The 21,823-nt window shown below is 38.8% G+C and overlaps 1 protein-coding gene across 1 annotated transcript in view; it reads left to right on the forward strand.

Moving 5' to 3' along the window:
- The window catches only part of LOC127214456 (melanoma inhibitory activity protein 2-like), a 163,983-nt gene extending 145,786 nt beyond the window's left edge, over positions 1–18,197 (forward strand). The window contains 5 exon segments of the mRNA XM_051174849.1: positions 6,278–6,336; positions 9,538–9,760; positions 12,869–12,996; positions 16,586–16,663; positions 17,976–18,197. Of these exon segments, the coding sequence (XP_051030806.1) occupies positions 6,278–6,336; positions 9,538–9,760; positions 12,869–12,996; positions 16,586–16,663; positions 17,976–18,197 (710 nt within the window).
- Positions 18,198–21,823: the final 3,626 nt, after the last annotated feature.

Below are 21,823 nucleotides of genomic sequence, written 5' to 3' on the forward strand. Positions count from 1 at the left end.
CAATGCACTGAGATCACATATAGCTCTTTAGATAGGACAAATACACCTTTACAAGAACATATTTCCACTCAAGATTTATTCCTTTGATCATGTATTGTGGTGTTGAGTTGTGCAGGTCCAAAATAGGGCCTGGAGCTTTTGGTTGCATAAGTTTAACGTAAAGGGGTTCAGCTTCACTGTCCTACTCCTATATCTTGGATCCTGAGAAACGTGGAGGTGCCGAGTCGCATTCCATCTTAACTTCCCCAAAGAGGCACAGTGGCCCCACTCACACAGTATGAAAGCATATATGAGCCCCCCACCAGACTCGATTCCCCCTTCCCAACAACCAGCTCTCAAACGTGCAAACTGCACCTGCAGGCAACTCCTGAAACACAAGGAGACCTGGCACTTGCCATGGCAGTCAGTTCTTCTCATTGGCTGTTTAGGCAACTGCTGTTCCTTCTGTACTGCTGCTTTTGCTCAGTTGGAAGCCATTTGCAATTAGAATTTCAGATTAGTTTTTGGAAGGGAAGTGTGATATGATTACTAACCTTATGAGTAAGGTATTTCCCTTTGATCTCAATATGGATAGTATCTTTTAATTGGATTATTATGTCTAATATAATCGTAGTTGTTATGCCTGCATTCTCAGTATTGGGGATATCCTGACCACTACTATCTATTTCATTAGTCCAGGAATGTGTAGAAACATCTGGTTGCAGACAAACGTATAGGTACCTGCAGGTATAGTCCCTCAAATTTTAATTGAAGTAAAGTCTTATTTGGCAGTGTTAATATTAAACCCAGCCAGTGTCCCATCAACATGGTTCCATAATGAGTACATTTTATTCTGTGCTTCCAGAGGGCAGGGTCTGTGGCTGGAAAAAATAGTAGGTGACTGGTTAATACTGGCTCATCCAGCAGAAGTGAGGTCTTGGGCTTTGTTCCCAGCATCTTCATAGAGCTTCAGTGCAAGGCACTTTTCTCTTTTGGGCTGTAATTACGCCCTGTTAGCAGCCCTCCTTGGCAGCTATCCCATGATTGTGGCAATGCTTCCATCTTATTTCTGTGTATCACGCTCATGTGTGACGCATGTGAAGGACATAAGAACCCTTCAGAGAATCTGGAATTGCAGATACAGATGGCTGTCAGCTGCTGTGTAGTTTTTATGAACCAAGCACGGGTCCTAAGGAAGAGTGGACTGCTCCCTTGACCACTGGAGCCATTTGACCACACCATTCATGCTGTGAAAGATATAGGTGTGTCAGCTAATGTGTGTGTGCATGTGTAAGGTTAGTTTTGATGCCATAGTAATGCCTTCCATTATCTGGCCATAATATAAACTCTCCTGAGTTCCATGGGTATCATCTCATAGATTACAGTCCATTTATAGCCATCCTGTTTCCTACGACGATATGAAGCCGGCCGATGCCAGTGGATATTGAAACGACTACCTGTAAAATAATTTGTTTTCTTGTTCTTAATAAATTATCTTATTCCATCATTTATATTTAGTAGATTTAATCTGTCAGGTTGCCTGCTACTGTCACTCATTATGCACTGAGTCAGGAAAGGTGTGTTTCTGTTGTAGTTATAAATGCAATGGACATAAACAAAAAATAATATTAAGAAATTGAACTTTTCATTATATGTTTGTTGAGGCACTTGTAAGTATTCTCGACCATAACAGTGCCTGTGCAGTCCTGAAGGAAAGGTTATCATACCATGCAGGCAGGTCGTGAATGCTGAATCTCTAGTTGTTCTTTAAGGCTAATAAGGCAAGATTGCCTAAGAGCCAGCTGTACATGTCAATAGCACACTTCAAAACCATATGTGTTCTATCGAAATTCTCCCAAGTCTGAGGCTGCTTTTGTCACCGTGATGAGCATTGCTATCGTATTCCTGTCGCCCTGTATTCTATCCCGACAAGGGGAATGGGACATGTCAGTGGTATTTGGATTGGGAAACCTCCTGAAAATAAAGGGAGAACTCATGAATTTTCCTGGTTTAACTTCTAGGTGAGCCAGTGTACTCAACATTGGAGTCCGGGAAGAGTGCCACCAAAAACGACCCCATGGTAAGTTGTGGAAATTGACATCCACAAGGAGTTTCTTGGTTTCATTAGAACAAGACTTGAGCTCTTGTGCGTTGTGATATTTATTAAGTATACTTAGACCTAGCATTACCACTCATTGTTGACCTGTAACCTTCTGTGAAATCATACAGTTCACGGGCCAGGGATTGAGGGCCCACGTGTTCCTAGCATTTTGCAGATTCAGGCAGGAGCATGGTGTTTTCAAAGCCTGCGTGGGCTATATGGACAGAATGTGCCTTGAAAACTTGGTAGGACTGAAAAGGCATACACTATTAAAAGCATTCACTGCTCTTTTGAAGGAACTGGTTTTGATTCCCAGAAACTCTGTGGTGGCTCACCACCCATCTTAACTCCATAACAAGGGATCTGATGTCCTATTCTGCCCTTCAAGAACAGTGAATGAAAATAGTATGCAGACATACATGGAGTCAAAAATGGCCTTTCTGTGAAATGAAAAAAAATGCTAACAAAAGCAAGAGAAAAATAATAAAAATAAAAAAAACTGATATCTCCCACTTCAACTTTTAACACTTTTAGATGACATTCAACACTTGTTCAACTGCAATGCTCCTTTTCAGACTTCCGTCCTGCAAATCTTACTGGAATCTTAATATGTATCTATTTTACTTTTAACATACAGCCTTGATTTTGTTCATTGTGAAAATATCCTCAACTCAAGAGTTTTCCTATTTGTGTGTGTATGATAAAAACCTTCGTTATTTTCGATTCCAGATAGGTTTTTCCATTAGAGATGCTTCCAGTCTTCGATCCCGCTGTATTGACCATGTGGCCACATACTGACAGAACTATAGCAATATCTGAACGGGAGTTCATGTATTCAAGGCCATTGTCTCTAACTCCCTCCTGGTGCATGTCTGTTTCATAAAGCGTCTGTCTATCTAGATCAGCATGAACTGTGTGTTTGTTTGAGGGTGAGCTAGGGAGAGTGTCACTGCCATGTTTAACGATTTGTGCTGAACTAGTAAACCTAGTTAGGATAGCGAGTAGGCGGCACCAGCATACAAGTGGCAAACTGGGGCTGTTACAGGGCTTGCTGGAATGTCATGGAATGCTTTCTTCTGTGCCTGACACTCCCTGTAAAGGAATAGTGAAGCAAACTACCTCACTGACAGCATATTGTCACTCTGTTCCAGGAGACACGTTTGCCCACCTCTGGCCATGATGCACATGATGCAGCTGGACATAAATTGACTCCTCCACTTGGTCCTGAGCTTAGAGGACCTGAGGGACCTGCCTTTACAGTTGATCCAAGAGGCCAGATCCCACCACCTCCTCCTCCAGGAAACATCTGTGGAGGTCCTGGATGGTATGTCCCACCAGGGGACTTTGTGGGACAACCGTTTCCTCCAATGCCAGGTAGGTTTTGTTTTAAAAGTCTGAGTGTTTTTGAATGTTGATCTGTGCTTAACTTAAAGTTTGTTTCTTGATTCTGTTAGAAACAGTTCCCAGAACCAACTTGATAAGGAAAGTGTCATGAGGGCTCTCAGTTTACAGTCCAACACTCTATGATGTCAAGGCTTCACCTTGATACACATTATGGAATTTTGAAAATGGATTGTGTCCTGGCAGGCCAGAAGAACTGTAAATTTCCAAGTTGTGTCTGTTTTTATTGACCGTTTTTTGTTTTCTTTTTTTCTCTCCACCCTATATGGTGAGCCTGACCCCCAATTTTCTGTTCATCAGGCTTCCCTAACAACATAGATATCCACATATATTTGATTCCTAGGTGGGGAGAATAAATTCCTGGGCCACACATGCCCAGCTGAAAACCGTTTTCAGATTAAATTTCTGTGTCTTCATTGATGAGAATATACTGAGGCCAATATAGCATGTAATGACTCAATGTTTATGCGAAAAATTCCGGAGTCAATGACTTCAAAGTTTTTCCCCAAAGTCATTGTTCCCACCCAACCATGTTTAAAATCTAAAGTACATTTAATATTTTGTTGCTGTGAATCATGTGTCCATGTGTCTATAACATGAAGAAGAAGAACCAATCAGTGCTCCCAGGTGTCTCCTCTCTGCCATGGCCTCTAGTTGTATGCTCCTAGGTGAATGATATGTCTTCTTTTAGGGTGCAAGTCCTTTCTCTGACATTACAGGGAATTTCACGTTTAGGATGTCAGCTTGGTCTCATGATAGGAATGTGAATTCTGAAAGTTTACTCCATGGGGAAGGTCTTTTACAGTAAGACGTCAATGCACTGAGATCACATATAGCTCTTTAGATAGGACAAATACACCTTTACAAGTACATATTTCCACTCAAGATTTATTCCTTTGATCATGTATTGTGGTGTTGAGTTGTGCAGGTCCAAAATAGGGCCTGGAGCTTTTGGTTGCATAAGTTTAACATAACGGGGTTCAGCTTCACTGTCCTACTCCTATATCTTGGATCCTGAGAAACGTGGAGGTGCTGAGTCGCATTCCATCTTAACTTCCCCAAAGAGGCACAGTGGCCCCACTCACACAGTATGAAAGCATATATTAGCCCCCACCAGACTCGATTCCCCCTTCCCAACAACCAGCTCTCGAACGTGCAAACTGCACCTGCAGGCACCTCCTGAAACACAAGGAGACCTGGCACTTGCCATGGCAGTCAGTTCTTCTCATTGGCTGTTTAGGCAACTGCTGTTCCTTCTGTACTGCTGCTGTTGCTCAGTTGGAAGCCAATTGCAATTAGAATTTCAGATTAGTTTTGGGAAGGAAGTGTGATATGATTACTAACCTTATGAGTAAGGCATTTCCCTTTGATCTCAATATGGATAGTATCTTTTAATTGGATTATTATGTCTAATATAATCGTAGTTGTTATGCCTGCATTCTCTGTATTGGGGATATCTTCACCACTATTATCTATTTCATTAGTCCAGGAATGTGTAGAAACATCTGGTTACAGACAAACCTATAGGCACCTGCAGGTATAGTCCCTCAAATTTTAATTGAAGTAAAGTCTTATTTGGCAGTGTTAATATTAAACCAGGTGACTGGTTAATACTGGCTCATCTGGCAGAACTGAGGACTTGGGCTTTGTTCCCAGCATCTACCTAGAGCTTCGGTGGAAGGCAGTTTTCTCTTTGGGCTGGTAGTACGCCCTCTTAGCAGCCCTCCTTGGCAGTTATCCAATGAATTTGGCAATGCTTCTATCTTCTTCTGCGTATCACATTCATGTGTGAGGCATGTGAAGGACCAAAGAAGCCTTCAGAGAGCCTGGAATTGCAGATACAGATGGCTGTCAGCTGCTGTGTAGTTTCTGTGAACCAAGCACGGGTCCTAAGGAAGAGTAGACTGTTCCCTTCATCATTTGACAACACTATTCATGCTGTGAAAGATATAGGTGCGTCAGTTAATGTGTGTGTGTGTATGTGTAAGGTTAGTTTTGATGGCATAGTAATGATTTCCTATACCGTTCACCACTTAAGCCATTTTTCCAGACCTTTATTTTGTCTAATATTTTTGGCTTGTAATCCAATGTATGTGTTGAAGTTTGGCTTTGATGCAAGAGGAAGGTTTTCCTGTATCTGGTCATAATAAAACTTACTCTTCCATAGCTTCCATCATTCTTTTTAAGGCATTTAGATAGATCCTGTTTACCACACAAGGACATTAGGCAGGCAAATATCAATGGATATGTAAAAGAATACCAGTAAAACAATTTGTGTTCTTGTTCTTAATTATCTAATTTAATATTTTTATATACAGTCGATTGATTCCTTCAAGATGTCTTCAGCTATCACTAACTATTCACTAATGTAGGGAATGATGTTTATCTACTATAGATATTATAGTAACTAATATTAAGAAATAATAAAATTCAGAAATTTCAATATTCATTGTGTAATTGTTGCATTATCTATAAGGGTACCTATAAACTGAAATATATCATATGTACTGAGGGAAAGGTTGGCACACCTGGAAAACGGGAAGTCCATGCTGTATCCGAATTTGGTCATTTAAGGTGACTGGTCAAGTTTGCCAAGTGTCATTTGGATGCATCAGCCACATACTACAAAAGTATGTCCGTAATTTTGAATTTTGTCTAAGTCTGGGGCTGCTTCGTGTCGACCTGTTCTGTGTCCCAGCAAGGGGAGTGGAACAAGTCACTGTCATTTTGATCTGGAAATGATCTGGGAATAATGTGAGAATTCATGAGTTTCACTGGTTTCATTTTTTGGTCTAGATGCACCAGTCACTTCCACATTGGAATCTGGTAGCAGTGCCACCAAACATGACCCTGTGGTAAGTATTAGAAATTGTATTCTACCTATAGATCAACAACTGGTTTCTTATTTTATTAGAACAAGGTTAGAGTTGTTTCATATGTGATATTAATTAAATATACTTTCAATTATCTGTAACACTTTCATTGTTGGCTTGTAACTTTCTGTGACATTTTACAGAATACAAGCCAGAATTTGATGGTCCATGCGTTCCTTGCAATTTGCTGGCTGACCCAGGAGGAGGGGAATTTCAAGCCAGTCTGGGTTATTTAAGACAATTTGCCTCAAAAAATTAACCTAGAGTAGAGAAATGGCTTACACTTTTAAGACCACTGGCTGGCTCTCCTACAGGACATGGGTTTAACTCCCCACTCCTGTGAGGTTGATGACCATCCTTCTTAATTCCTGTTCATGGGATATGATGCCCTATCATATATTTCCAGAATATTGAATGGATTCAATATGTTGAAATACATGCAGGCAAATTCCCATGTCTCTGAAATAAAAAATATCCTAAAATAAGCAAACAAGAGAAATAAACCTGATATCGAACACTTCAAGTAGTACACTTTTAGATGAATTCCAAGCTTGTTTACTTTCAGTACCCTCTTTCAGATTTTCTTTCTTGAAATCTTTTTGGGATCCTATTATATATGTATTTTACCTATTATATATGTATTTATCCTGCACATTGTATTCTGGGAAGAATGCCAACAAACATCATCCTAATGTAAGTACTGAACATTGAATTCTTCCCGTGGATGCACACCTAGTTTCTTGTTTATTTTAGAGCAAGGCTTGAGTTAAATATACTTGCACTTAGCATTAACTTTCTTTGTTGGTCTGTAACCTTATGTGAAATTGTTTAGCTCACTAGCCTTTGTTTGATGGTACATGTGATCCCAGCAGTTTCCAGAGTGAGGCAGTAGGATGGGAATATATAATCCAGTGTGGGCTATATATGCAGAATATGCCTCATTAAACCACACAGACTTGAGAAAAGGCATTCCAGTTAAATGCAATGTCTCCTTTTATACAGGACCTAGGTTTAATTTCCAAGCTTGGAGTGGTGGCTCACAATCCATCTTACCTCCAAGGGATTTGCATATTCTATCCTTACAGAACACTGAATGACTATAGTATGCAGACATACATACAGGCAAATATACCATATCTGTGAAATGAAAAAAAAAACACTAAAATAATCCAACAAGAAAAAGAAACCAGATATCTCCCATTCAAGAAGTTCAACTTTTACATGAACTTCCAAGCTTGTTTACTTGCTTTACACTATTTCATATTTTCTTCCTTGGAATCTTATTTGAATATTAATATGTATGTATTTTACTTTTCAAATGACTTTGTCATTTTATAAATGTCCACATATCAATCATTTTCCTGTGTGTGTGTGTGTGTGTGTGTGTGTGTGTGTTCGATTAAAACGTGTCTGTTTTCTTTTCTTTTCTTTTTTTTTCTCTCTCTCTTTTTTTTTTTTTAACTAGAGATAGTGTTCCCATTAGATATGGTGCCAGTCATGGACCTCACTGAATTTGTTGAATTCCTCAACTTCTTTCCAGCCTTTACAATTGAAAATAACAGTTATTTGTTGTTTATACAGCATAATTTTCTCTTTTGCTTCACATGTTCCTATACGGTAAATCAAGTGTTCAAGTACTAGACTAGAACCATCTCAGTTGTCCTTTGTGTCTGTACTTTGCCATGGCAACTACTCTTAACCTTCTAGGAGAATGATATGAGAATTTTGGAGGGAATTTATTTCATTGGCAACACAGGAAATGTATCTTGTAGGATATCAGGTCAGGATCATAATGGGAATGTTAAGTCTTTGAGATTTACTCCATTGAAAATCTATTTTACAGTAAGTCTCCAATGTATTGAGATCTTGCATAGCTGCCAAAATAGGGAAAATATACCTAAAATTGCTGGAGACATTCTTTCTTATTAGTCCTATGTAGCTAAGAAGGTTTTTTTTTTCAATGTCAAGATTTATTTCTTAGATCAAGTAATGTCTGAGTGATGGGATATCAGTACAAGTGCTGAAGATTTTGGTTTTGTATTTGGGCTTTGAACTTAAGCTGTCCTTTACCCATCTCTTGGAACTTTAGAAATGTGACTGAACCCAGGGCATTTCCATCTTACCTCACCACAAGATTCGAGTTTTTTCCAACTCCCACATCATGAGGCAGGAGTATGGTACATTCAAAGCCAGTGTAGCCAATATGCATAGATTGTGAATCAAAAAACTACTGAGCTGGAGAAATGGCTAAGAGTTTAATAGCACTGGCTGCTCTCCCATAGGAGCTGTGTTTGAATCCCAGCACATGATTTCAGGCAGACAATCCTTACCTCCAATTCAAGGGATCTGAATCCCTACCCTATCATTCTTTCACAATGAGTTTATAGGGCTGGAGAGATTGCTCAGCCATTAAAGGCAAGGCTCACAATCAAAAATTTAACAATGAATTTGTGGAGTATGCAGATATACATGCAAGCAAGACACCCATTTCTTTGGCATTAAAAATATACAAAAAAAAAAAGCAAGAGAAAAAAACTTGATATCTCCTACTTAAAGAAGTACAAGTTTTAGAAGAACTTCAAAGCTTGTATATGTGCTGTCTACTATTTCAGATTTTCTTCCTTGAATCTTATTTGAATCTAAACATGTATTTCATTTTTCAAATATAAAATTAATTTGGATCATTTTGGAATCACCAACATGTTAAACATTTTCCTTTTGCATCTATGTTTGATAAAAGTTCTATGTTTTGGGGGGTTTTGTTGTTGTTGTTTGTTGTTTTTTCCTAGAGATAGGATATCCCAGTAGATCTTGAGTCAGTCCTGGAACCCACTCTATTGACCAGGCACCCTCATTCTGACAGATATTCACCTTTCTCTAATAGACAAATTCTGAGATTTATGGCCTGTGCCACCATATCCTGGTGTATATCTGTTTTTAAACGTGTCTGTTTTGATCTGCTTTTACTGTACTTGTGTTTGTGGTGGAGCTAGGTAGATGATTAGTTCCATCCATAAAGCTTTCTGTTGAGATAGTAAAACTACTTCTGACTGTGAATAAGTGGCTCTCACACACATGAGGAAAATTCAGCCTGTTCCCAGGCTTTCTATAATTCCTACACTCACAGGAAAGGAGCTATGAATCAAGAAGCTTCACTTACTGTTGATTGTGACTCTGTTACAGAAGGCACCTTTGCCTAACTCTAGTCCTCCTGAATGCAATGCGGTTGGTCATGACGTGATTCCTCCACTGGATCCTTTGGTCAGAAGTCCTAGAGGCCCTGCCTTTCCAGGGAATCCAAGAGGCCCAATCCTGCCTCCACCTCCTCCTGGAAACATCTGTGGAGATTCCGGACAGTATATCACACCCAGGGACTTTGCAGGCCCACCTTTCTCTCCAGTGCCAGGTAGGCATTTTTAAAGGTCCCTGCATGTGTCAATGTTTATCTGTTCTTTTATTCAAGTTTGGTTTCTATTACTGGGAGAAATACTGGCCAGAACCAACTTGAGGGGGAAACAGTTTTCATGGTTCAAAGATACATTCCATCAACAAAGTAATTCAAGGTTTCACCTTGATCCACCATAGGGAACATTGAATTTGAACTGTGCTGTGATAGGCCAGAAGATCAGTAAATGTACAGGCTGTTTGTGGGGTATTTTTGTTTGATTGTTTTATTCTCCCCAAGGCAAAGTTTTGTATATGTTGGAAGCCTGCCCTGGAACTCAGTAGAACAGACTAGCTGTGAACTCACAGAAATCCACATCTCTCTGCTTCCCAAGTGTTGGGATTAAATGCCTGTATCAACAATGCTCAGATGCAAGTCGTTTTTAGATTTTAATTATGTGTGTTTCATTTCATAGAAATGCATTGGGGCCATTATTTGAATAATTAGTTATATGTTTTCTAAAAGTTATTTAAAAGTGGTTTCAAGTATTACTCCTGAATAGCAGTTCCCACATGATTATATTTTAATTTTTTTAAAGAGGGAGATATACAATTTTTATTTGTTTCTTTCTTTCTTTATTTATTTTACATATCAACCCCAGTTCCCTCTCCCTCACTTGCTCTTTCCCTCTTTCCCATTCTCCCATCTCCTCAGACCACCCTCCACTCCCACCACCCCACTCCACATGTAGGGTGATGCATTCCAGGAAGGGTCACCTAAATCTGTCAAGTCATTTAGAGTAGGGAATAGGCTTCCCCTTCTGCCTCCAGATTAAAGGAATATGCTCCCAAAGTCCATTTGTGCACCAGGTATACATCCTGGTTCCTCTGACCAAGGTCCTTTAGATTGCCCAGGCCTTCCAACTGAGACCCATGTTCAGGCTGTCTGATTCAGTCCCATGATGGATTCCTAGCTATCAGTCTGGGGCCCATTAGCTCCTCCTTGTTCAGGTCAGCTGTCTCTGTGTGTTTCTGAAGTCTGGTTTTGTCCTCCCTCTCTGCATTAGATTCCAGTTCAACTTAGTGTTTAAATGTGGGTGTCTGCTTCTGTTTCCATCAGCTACTAGATGAGGGCTCCATGATGGAGGATAAGTTAGTCGTTGATCTCCTTATCATGAAATGGCATTTATGGTAGCCTTTCCATTGTTGCTCAAATTGTTAGTTGAGGTCAGTCTTGTAGGTCACTGGATATTTCTCTAGAGTCAGTTTTCTCTTCAACCCTTTAATGGCTCCCTCTTTTATGATTCTCTCTCTCTCTCTGTCTCTCTCTCTCTGTCTCTCTCTCTCTCTCCTCTCTTGTCTATTGCTCCTCTGACTCAATCTTCCAAGTCCCACGTGTTTTCCTGTCCTCCCCTTCTCTTTCTCCTAGCTCCCTCTACACTCACTGTTGTCCCCCCACTTCCAAAATGCTCAGAGACATTGTCCCTTTCCCCTTCTCTGACGGACCTTAAGTGAATCTCTTAGAATCCTCCTTGTATCCTAGTTTCTCTGGAGGTGTGTATTATAGCCTGGTGATTCTTTACTGTATGTCTAAATTCCATATATGAGTGAGTTCATATCATGTTCCTCTTTTTGTGACTGGGTTACCTCATTCAGGATTTTTTCTTCAAGTTCCATTCACTTGCCTGTGAATTTCAAGATTCCATTGTTTTTTTTTTTTTTTCTGTAAAGTAGTATTCCATTGTGTAAATGTGCCACATCTTCTCTATCCATTCTTCAGTTGAGGGGCATCTAGATTGCTTCCAAGTTCTTGCTATTGCAAATAATGCTGCTATGAACATAGTTGAGCACATGTCTTTGTTTCATGGATGTAAATCATTTGGGTATATGCCTAAGAGTGGCATTGCCGGATCTGTGGTAGACTGATTCCCATTTTCCTGAGGAACCACCATAGTCATCTCCAAAATGGCTGTACAAGTGTGCACTCCCACCAGCAGTGGATGAGTGTTCCCCTTCCTCCACATCCTCTCCAACATAATTATTTTTGAAGTCCTTGAAATTTTTTTATACACTTACATTTTTAAATAAAAATAATTTTTGGTTTTACATTGTAATGTCCCCTTTGGTTACTCAAGTTTCTACACAGTAAATCATGATTTCAAGTAATAGACAAGTACCATTTCAGTTGTCATAGTTTTATATTCTTTTCCTTGACAACATCCACATTGCAGGTCACTATAAGTCACTTCTCTCCTTTGGCCTGGTTGTATTCCCCATTAGCACCTTTCTTTGGTAGGTATCTCATTAATCTGTCATCTCTACCATCTGATTTCTGTGTATTACATGTGTGTTTGATTCCACAGAATGCCATAACAGGGCATCAGTGCCCCAGGAAGTGGAGTTACAGATAGTTGTGTGCTGCTGTGTAGTGGCTTGCTATTAAGCATAAGTCCTAAGGAAGAGCAGCCCATAACATTACCCTGTAAACACATTTCTCTAGCCCTTTCTTGTTGTGTCATGTTTCATGTATGTCATCTAATGAAAGTGTTAAGGTTAGTTTTTTTGCCATTTGAAGGGTTTCCTTCAAGGGTTGTAATACAAACTTTACTCTTTTCAATAGCAAACTTCTCAACTTTTTTTTGATTTTTTTTTTACTTCTCAACTTATTAAAACATTTATTTATATCCAGTGTAGTAGTGAAAGATTTTAGCCAGGAAAATGTCAGTTGATTTGTGTAAGACAACCAGTAAAATTTTTTGGTTTCATGTTCTTTATTAGTTAGCTTATTTAATCATTTTTCATTTAGTTGAATGAATCTCCCAGGACCTCTTCAATTATCACTCACTACCCTCTGAAGGTGGGAAAGATGTGTATCTACTGTAGGTATGACAGAAAATCACATTAAATATAAAATGAAACCATTTAAATTTTCATTGTGTATTTGTTATCTATAAGGGTACTTTTTAACAAAAATATATGTTAAGGGGTGTCACACATAGACAGAGGAAGCAGATGCTTCAACCTGAGTTCTTCACTTAGGCTACCTCAGTACGATTACCTAAGAGCCTGTTGGAAAGGTCACCAGCACACTGCAAAAGAATGTTGTTTTTGTCCTATTGAAATTTCCAAGGTTCTCATGGTGCTTTGGGGACCCTAATGAGGAATACTATTGTATTTGTGTCCAGTTGTTCTCTGTACTGGCCAGGGGGAGTGGAACATGTCAGGGTCACTTGGATCTGGAAACAGTCATGGGATAAAGTGAGAACTCATGAAGTTCTCCTGATTTAATTTTCCTGTCTAGATAGGCCAGCATCCTCCACGTTGGAATACAAGAAGAATGCCACCAAAACAGACCCTGGGGTAAGTATTGGAAACTGAATTCTACTCAAGAATCCACAACTAGTTTCTCTGTTTTATTAGAACAAGTGAGAGCTCTTCTACTTTGTGATATTATGATATTAATATAATATACCTGTACTTAGAGTTAACATTCTCATTGTTGGCTTGTAACCTTCTGCGAAATAGTACAGATCACAAGACAAATTTTGATGGTCCATGTAATCCATGCATTTTGGCAGGCTACATCAGAAAGATGGTAAATTAAAAGCCAGTGTGGGCCTTATGAGCAGATCTTGTCTCAAAAATACACATAGGCTTGCTAAATGGCTTACAGGTTAAGAGCCTTGGCTGTTCTCCTAAAGAACTTGGGTTTAATTCCCAGCACCTTCTTACCTCCTAGTTCAAGGGATCTGAAGGCTTATTGTATCCTTCCAGAAAACTGAATGTATATAGTATGAAGACATACATGTAGGAAAACAGCCATTCCTGTTAATGAAAAAAAAATTAAGATAAAAAACAGAAAAAGAAGCCCAATATATCGCCCTAAAAGAAGTACAACATTTACATGAAATTCAAACTTGTTTAGGTGCTGTACACGATTTCAGATTTTCTCCCTTGAAATCTTATTTGAATCTTTTTTTAGTTATATTTATTATTTTTTCTTGTTTTAGATACTGATCCCTGTTCCTTCTCTCTCCTATGCCCCCTTGGGACCCTTCCCATCCTATTCCTGTAACCCTGGGAGGGTGATACCTTCCAGGTGGGATCATCTAAATCTGTCAAATTATTTGAAGTAGGGACTAGGCTCTCCCTCCTGGCTCTAGGCTAGGTGAATATTTTTCCATGGAGAATGGGGACCCAAAGACCTTTTGTGCACCAGGGATACATCCTGGTTCCACTGACAGAAGCCCCTTAGACTTACGGGGCATTCTACCTGAGACCCACATTCTAGAGGTCTAAGTCCGTCCAATGCTGATTACCCAGTTATCAGTTTTGGGTACATGAGTTTCCCCTTGTTCAGGTAGGCTGCCTCTGTGAGTTTCTGTACCCTGACCTTCACTCCATGTCTCAACATCCCTCCCTCTCTGCAACTGCATTCTAGGAGTTTGGCTCAGTGTTTAGCTGTGGGTACTGCTTCTGTTTCCAACAGCTACTAGATGAGGGTTCTATGATGGCATATAAGTTAGTTATCAATCTCATTATCAAGGTAAGTCATTTATGGTAGCCTTTCCAGTGTTGCTCACATTGTGAGTTGGGGTCATTCTTATAGATCTCTTGGCATTTCCCTAGTGCCAGATTTCTCTTAAAACTTGTTATGGCTCCCTCTATTATAATGTCTCCTTTCTTGCTCTCCCCTATTCTTTCCCTAACTCAATCTTCCTGTTCCATCATGCCTACCTCTCTCATCATTTTCTCCCTAACTCCCACCATCCACAATTCTCCCAATTTTCTAGGGAGATCTTGCCCATTTCTCCTTCACGGCAACATGTATGTCTCTCTGAGGGTCCGCCTTGTCTCCTAGCTTCTCTGGCATTGTGGATTGTCGGCTGGTCATCCTTCGCTCTGTCCAAAAGCCATATATGAGTGAGTACATACCATGTTTGTCATTTTGTGACCGGGTTACCTCATTCAGGATGGTTCCATCTAGTTCCTTCCATTTGCCAGCAAATTTCCAGATTACATTGTTTATTCCCTCTGAATAGTATTTCATTCTTTAAATGTACCACATTTTCTCCATCCATTCTTCAGTTGAGCAAATAATGCTTCAATGAACATAGTTGAACAGATGTCCTTGTTGTATGAGTGTGCATATTTTGGGTATATGCCTAAGAATGGAATTACTGAAACTTGAGGTACACTGATTCCCATTTTTCTGAGGAACCACCATACTGATTTCCAAAATGTCTGTACGAGTTTGCACTCCCACCAGCAGTGGAAGAATTTACTACAGTCTCCATATCCTCTCCAACATAAACTGTCATTTGTGTTTTTGTTTTTAGCTATTCTGACAGGAGTAAGATGATATCTCAGAGTTTTTTGATTTGCATTTCCCTGGTGTCTGAGGATTTTGAACACATTCTTAGGTGTCTCTATTTAGTTCTGTACCATACTTTTTAATTAGAATATTTGGTGTTTTGGTACCTAGCTTCTTGAGTTCTTTGTCATTGTGGAAATCAGCCCTCTGTCAGATGTGGGGTTGTTGAAGATCTTTTCCCATTGTATGGGCTGCCATTTTGTCTTGTTGACTGTGTCCTTTGTCTTAAGGAAGCTTTTCAATTTCAAGAGATTTCATTTATTAATTGTTGATCTCAGAGTCTGTGGTACTGGAGTTATGTTCAGGAAGCAGGCTCCTGTACCAATTTTTTCATGGATACCTCCCCCTTTCTCTTCTGGGAGGTTCAATGTGGCTGGATTTATGGTGAGGTCTTTCTTTGATATATTTAGACTTAAGTATTATGCATGGTGATCTGGAGTCTTCTACAGGTCAGCCTCCAGTTATGCCAGCACAATTTGTTGAAAATGCTTTTTATATTCCATTGCATAACTTTAGCTGCTTTGTCAAAAATCAGGTATTGGTAGATGTATGAGTTAATATCAGTGTTTTAAATTTGATTCCATTGGTCTTCCTATCTATTTTTGTGACAGTTCCAAACTGTTTTCAGGACTATAGCTCTACAGTAGAGCTTGAAGAAAGGGAAAGTGATGCCTCCAGAAAGAAGTTCCTTTATTATACAACGTTGTCTAGCCTACCCTGGGTCTACTGTTTTTCCATAGGAAGCTGACTATTGTTGTTTCAAGGTTGTGAAGAATTGTGCTGGGGTTTATGATAGGGATTGCATTGAATCTGTTGATTACTTTTGGAAAGACTACTATTTTTACTATGTTGATCCTACCTATCCAAAAGCAGAGAGATATTCCCATTTTCTGGTATCTTCTTTAATTTTTTTTCTTTAAAGACTCAAAATTCTTATTAAATAAGTTATTCACTTGTTTGGTTAACATTACCCCAAGCTATTTTATGTTTTCTTGGATAATGCAAAAAGAAAAAAAAGAGATGTTTCTGTGATTCCTTTCTCAGCCCCTTTATCATATGTATATAGTAGGGTTAGTGATTAATTTTTTTTATATGTTTAGTTAATTTTGTATCCTGACACTTTGGTAAAGGTGTCTATCAGTGGTAGGTATTCCCTGATGTAACCTGTCATATCATCTGCAAATAGTGAAAGTTTGATTTGTTACTTTCAATTTGTATTCCGTGGATCTTCTTTTGTTGTCTTAATGCCTTAGCTAGAACTTCAACTACAATATGGAAGAGGTGTGGAGAGAGTGAAGTCAGTAAAACTACTTAGAATAACAAATAAGCAGCTCCTGCACCTTTGTGGGATACTGAGCCTATCCCCAGCCTTACTAGAATGTAATGGACTGCTTTCTTCTATGCCTCACACACCCAGGAAAGGAGCTGTTAATGAAATGTCTTTACTTACTGCTGATTGTTTCTCTGTTACAGAAGGCAAGTGTGCCCAACTATGTCCCTGCTGAATGCCAACCAGCTGGCCATGGTTTGATTCCTCCACTTGTTCCCAAGGTTAGAGGCCCTGGAGGCCCTGCCTTACCAGGTGATCCTAGAGGACAGATCCCACCAACTCCTCCACCAGGAAACACATGTGCAGATCCTCAACAATATGTCCCAATAAGGGATTTTGAAGGCCTGCAGTTTCCTCCAATGCCATGTAGGCTTTCTTTAAAGGTCTGTGTTTGTGTCAGTGCTTATCTGTGCTTTCCATCAAGTTAGGTTCCTTTTACAGGGAGAAACACTAGCCAGAACCAACTTGAGAGGGACAGGGTTTATATGGCTCACAGGTTACTGTCCAGCATCAAAGGAAGTAAAAGCTTCACCTTGATCAATATTAGGCAAATTTGAATTTGAATTTTAACTGTAATATGATAGGTTAAAAGATCATTGAATGTATAATCAGGTTTTTGTTTTGCTTTGTTTTTCTCCCCAAGGCTGGGTTTCCCTATAGCTTTGGAGCCTTAACTGGAAAGCTAGTTTGTGCTTCCCAAATACTGGGATTAAAGGCCTGTGCCACCAATGTTCAGTTACAAGCATTTTTAATGTTAAGTATATGTGTACTTCATGTAATATAAGAGTATATTTAAAATATTTAAAATAAAAAAATATTTAAAATAATTACTTAGATGTTTGTCTTATGATTACTGGCTAAATTGTTTTAAAGTATTAAGTATGTCTCCTAAGTAGTGGTTCCCACATGATCCTAATCAAAATCTAAGATCATATTTAGTCATTTATTGAATTTTTTGAAATTCTTTCCAACCCTTACATTTTAAAATAAAAGTAATTTATTGATTTTACAGCATAATTTCCCCCTTTGGAATCACATGTTTCCACACAGAAAATCATATTTTCAATACCAGACAAGAACTAGCTTAGTTGTCCTAGTTGTCTGCTCTGTGCCCTCACCTTTAGTCTTAAGTTTCTATGAGCATGCCATGAGGCTTTTTTTTTGGTGGTGGAGGGATTTAAGGTTGTCCTTGGCATGACAGAAATGCTTCAAATAGGATATCAGGTCGAGATCAATGACCTGAATATTAAGTTTCAAAGTTTTAATGTATTGAAAAGCTTATTTCCAGTAAGTCTGCACTGTATTGAGATCTTTCATAGCTGCCAGTGACAAACACCCTTGAAATTTTTTGTGATGTTATTATTAGTCCTTTGTAGCTAAAATGTCCATTATGTAATGTCAAGATTTATTTGGCAGATCAAATATTGTGGTATGAATGTTTGGATACCAGAATAAGGGCTGGAACTAGTGGTTTAACAAGGGTGCAGTACAGGGTTTCAACTCCCACTGTCTTTTTCCTGTCTCTTGGAACAGGGAGAAATGTGTGCAAATGAAGGGGATTTCCATCTTATCTTCCCCCAAGATTCTAGTTCTTCCACCACTCTTACATCTCAAAGTAGAAATGAGTTCTCTCCTGACTTGAATCCTACTTCCAGTCAACCTGCACCAGAACCTCCAGCCTGCACTGGAACATCTGGAGACAGAGGAGACCTGACCAATTCCTCGGCATCCATTTTCTTTTTAGATGAAGTTTAGGTAACTGCTGTTCCTATGTGATGATATTGCTCCTCAAATCAAATGGTAACAGAATAGCATTTTGTAAATAAGGATGATTTAACTCTGAATCTTATTGGTAATTTTTTCCATTTTATTTAATTCTGTATAGTATTTTTCAGGTGGACTACCTATTCATAATTATGGTAGTTTTATAAATGTAATTTTATTATTGGTCTATCTTAAACTGGGAATGCTTTGTATCTTTACCAGGAATGTGTTCATTATGGTTTTAGACAAATGTAGAGATATTGTATATTTAATCAAATAAATTTCTATTGAATAAATAATCTTGTTTGGCATCAATTATACAAAACAACAAAACAAAATAAATAACCAAAAACCCAGCCAGGTTTCCATAAACATGATTCCATAATGTAGTCTTTTTTACTGTACCAATAATTCAGTGGTTCAAGGGGGAAATGTCTATGGCTGGAGAGATGGTGGCTCAGTAGTTAAGACTGGCTGCTACGTCAAACCAGAGTTCAGTATTCATATTGGGGTTTAAAGCACTCCAGATCTAAGGAATCCAGTGGCCACTTCTGCCTCCAAGTACACCAGACATGCATGTGTTCATCAGACATGGGAGTAGTGAACAACAATGCATCTATCTGCAGACATAAATTATATAAAAAGATGTAAAGCATTTGTAGTTTTTGTGATTTGGTTATCTTACGAAATATGTACCCTACTTTTTGCAGTTAGATATGAATGACCAAAAATGAAGAATAAGAGACTTTAAAAACTTACATATGGTTTAAAGAAGCCAGAATATTGCCTAAAGATGAACTTCAGTTTTTTTTTTTTAACTTAGTTCACTGACGAGTTTTAACACTTCAAAAACAAGTGTGCTTGTGTATGCTGTGTGTGATAGGTGAAAGAGATGGGAGAGACAGAGAGAGAGAGACAGAGAGAGAGAGAGAGCAAAAGTAGGTACAGGCATTCCTATTCTGATGCTCAATGTATGGTGATTAATTGACAGCTGGAATATTATCTTTCTACAGTACATTCTGGTGACAGCTTAGGTTCTCAGCTCACACAGTAGGCAAAGAGCCGTATTCCCTTCCTGTCAGTCTGACTGGCTTTTTATATATTTCCTCTTTTCTCAGTTTAACTATTTATACATTGATTAATTTTGTTTGCTTGCTTCTTAGAGATAGGGTCTGTGTGTGTAGTCCCTTGTACTTGCTGTGATGACCAGGCTGGCCTTGACTTTGGAGATATTCCTGATTTTGCCCATAGAGTGCTGGAATTAAGGGTGTGAACCACCATGCCTGTCATTTTATTCTTAACATATAAGATATTGACTGTTTTCCATGGGCTGCATTGAGAGAGCTGCCATGATGTAACTACTTTGAGATACCTCTTTCTGAGGTAGGGAGTTCAAGTATCTTCAGACTGGTGTTCATGTTCTTGGTCTTGCATACTGATAGGAATAGAGAGTGAGACCTAACTAATGAATTTCCTGTCGGTGTATTCAACCAGTGGTTTTCACCTGTTCAGTTATATTTTGCATCAGTGTAAAGGAACAGCATAAGAACTCATTCTCTAGCACAGCAGTGTGATCATGACTGGAATGGTTCCCTAGTGGCAATGGGGACATTCAGTGTTTCTGCTCCAGACAGAAAGCAAAGCTTTGTACTGAATGCACTGCTTCCCTCTATTCTGTTAATTAGAATTTTACAACATGTACATCTACTTCTTCATTCCCATTTTATTTCTTGATTCAGCAAATTGAAAAGAACTAATGACTAGTATTTATCTACAATCAAGTTTTATATTGAAACTTTTGTAAACTTGACATCCTTAAATCTCTGTTTAAACCCACTTTCTTCTTTCTCTCCCTGGAGCAGTATTTTACTTTGTATTAGCAATTTTGATTCCCAAAATACTATTAATTTCATTGGGCATAAAAACATGCAAAATTGTTTCATATCTGACCTAAAATTTACAAGTCAAGAAATCGAATTCATTATTTAAGTGCTAATTCTGGCCTGTAGTAATCACATACTAAATGTCGTTCTCCTGCTCTGTGAATCCTAGGGACCCAGATTCTTGCTGTCGTAGTTTGTTCATAGCCTGATACAAGAGCCTGACATGATAAGACATTTAGTTTCCCTTATACTTAGACTAATTGAAGTGATAATGGGACAGGTGAAAGCTCATGAAATTGAATTGGGCATTACTTTTGAGCAATGTGAGTGTGTAATTACAGGATATAAGAGTAACCATCTCTGCTTCATCTTCTTTCATAAACAAAACATAAAATCAGTATACAATACTTAGTAAAGTAGACAATGGTTGAATCAATGGAAAACATCTGTTAGGAAGTGATGTTTACAACCCTTCAGAGTATGTTGCCATGTGGCTTTTGTCCTTCCACTGTCTTTTTAAATATAGATTCATGCATTGATATCATATGAGATACTTATATAGATTCATGAATATATTTTTAAAATAAAATTTTTTATTTCACATAGAAACACCAGTTTTTTGACTGGGATAACTACCTTAATCTAGAGGCAGGAGAGAAGCCCTAGTCCCTACTTCACATGACCTGTCAGACCTACATGGCTCCAACTGGATGGCATTCCCCTACATATGGAATTGGGGTGGGGGTATGGGAGAAGAGGATGGTTAGAGGGCATTGAGAGGGCAGAGAGAGAAAAGGGAAGGAAGAGGGAGGGAGAAAGTGAGGAAGAGAGGAAGGAAGGGAAGGAGGGAGGGAGGGAGAGGGAACTGGGATTGATATGTAAAATAATAAATTAAATTAAAAAAATGCTTTGACTCCAAAATTTAAGTCTAAGGACAAGTTACTGGGGAAAAGGATTTCTATTTTTGTTTCCACAGAAAATAAAAAGATGTGGATTCCTTCCAGACTAATGTGGTTTCATCAAGCCAGACCACCTGAAACAGAGTATGAGGTGATCCTACATTCAAAACTTACAGACTACAGCCAGGATTTCTGCATCTTCTTCAAATCCCCCATGACAGCGCCCCTTGCCAGTAGGAAGTAGTTTGGAAAGAATGACGCCCAAATTCCCAAATACTGTGTATAAATGTTTGTTTTCATTTAAATGAACTTGGTTATATAAAATAAATAAATGAAAAAAATAAGCAACTCTGCTACTTCTTCAGAACCATCTCTGCCGGCATGCTGCCATTCTTTTCACATGTTGACAATTGTCTAAGCCACCAAGACTGTAAGCAAGCCCCCAGTTAAATGTTTCCACTTACAGGAGCTACCTTGGTCATGGTGTCATTTCACACAGCAATAGAACAGTTACTAAGATATAGGACTGTGAGGTTTCAAAAGCCCTGTGCCATATTCAGTTCTTCCTGCCTCCTACTTGTGGATGAAGAAAAGAGTTCTCAGATTTTCCTGCTGGTGTCCTGCTTTTCTTCCACCATCTGAAACTGTGAGCCCAATTAACCACATTCTTTTATAAGATGCCTTGGTCATGGTGCTTTTCACTGCAACAGAGAAGTAACTAAGACAGTGACCTTCAATTTACAATCTTCCTGTTGTCTCTAAGAACTAGGATTATAGGAGTGTGTGAACATGCTTGACTTAGTCTGTTTGTAAGCTTGGATTTTCTCAAAGTGAA

The sequence above is a fragment of the Phodopus roborovskii genome, unplaced genomic scaffold, assembly GCF_943737965.1.
Source record: "Phodopus roborovskii unplaced genomic scaffold, PHOROB, whole genome shotgun sequence".
NCBI lineage: Eukaryota > Metazoa > Chordata > Mammalia > Rodentia > Cricetidae > Phodopus > Phodopus roborovskii.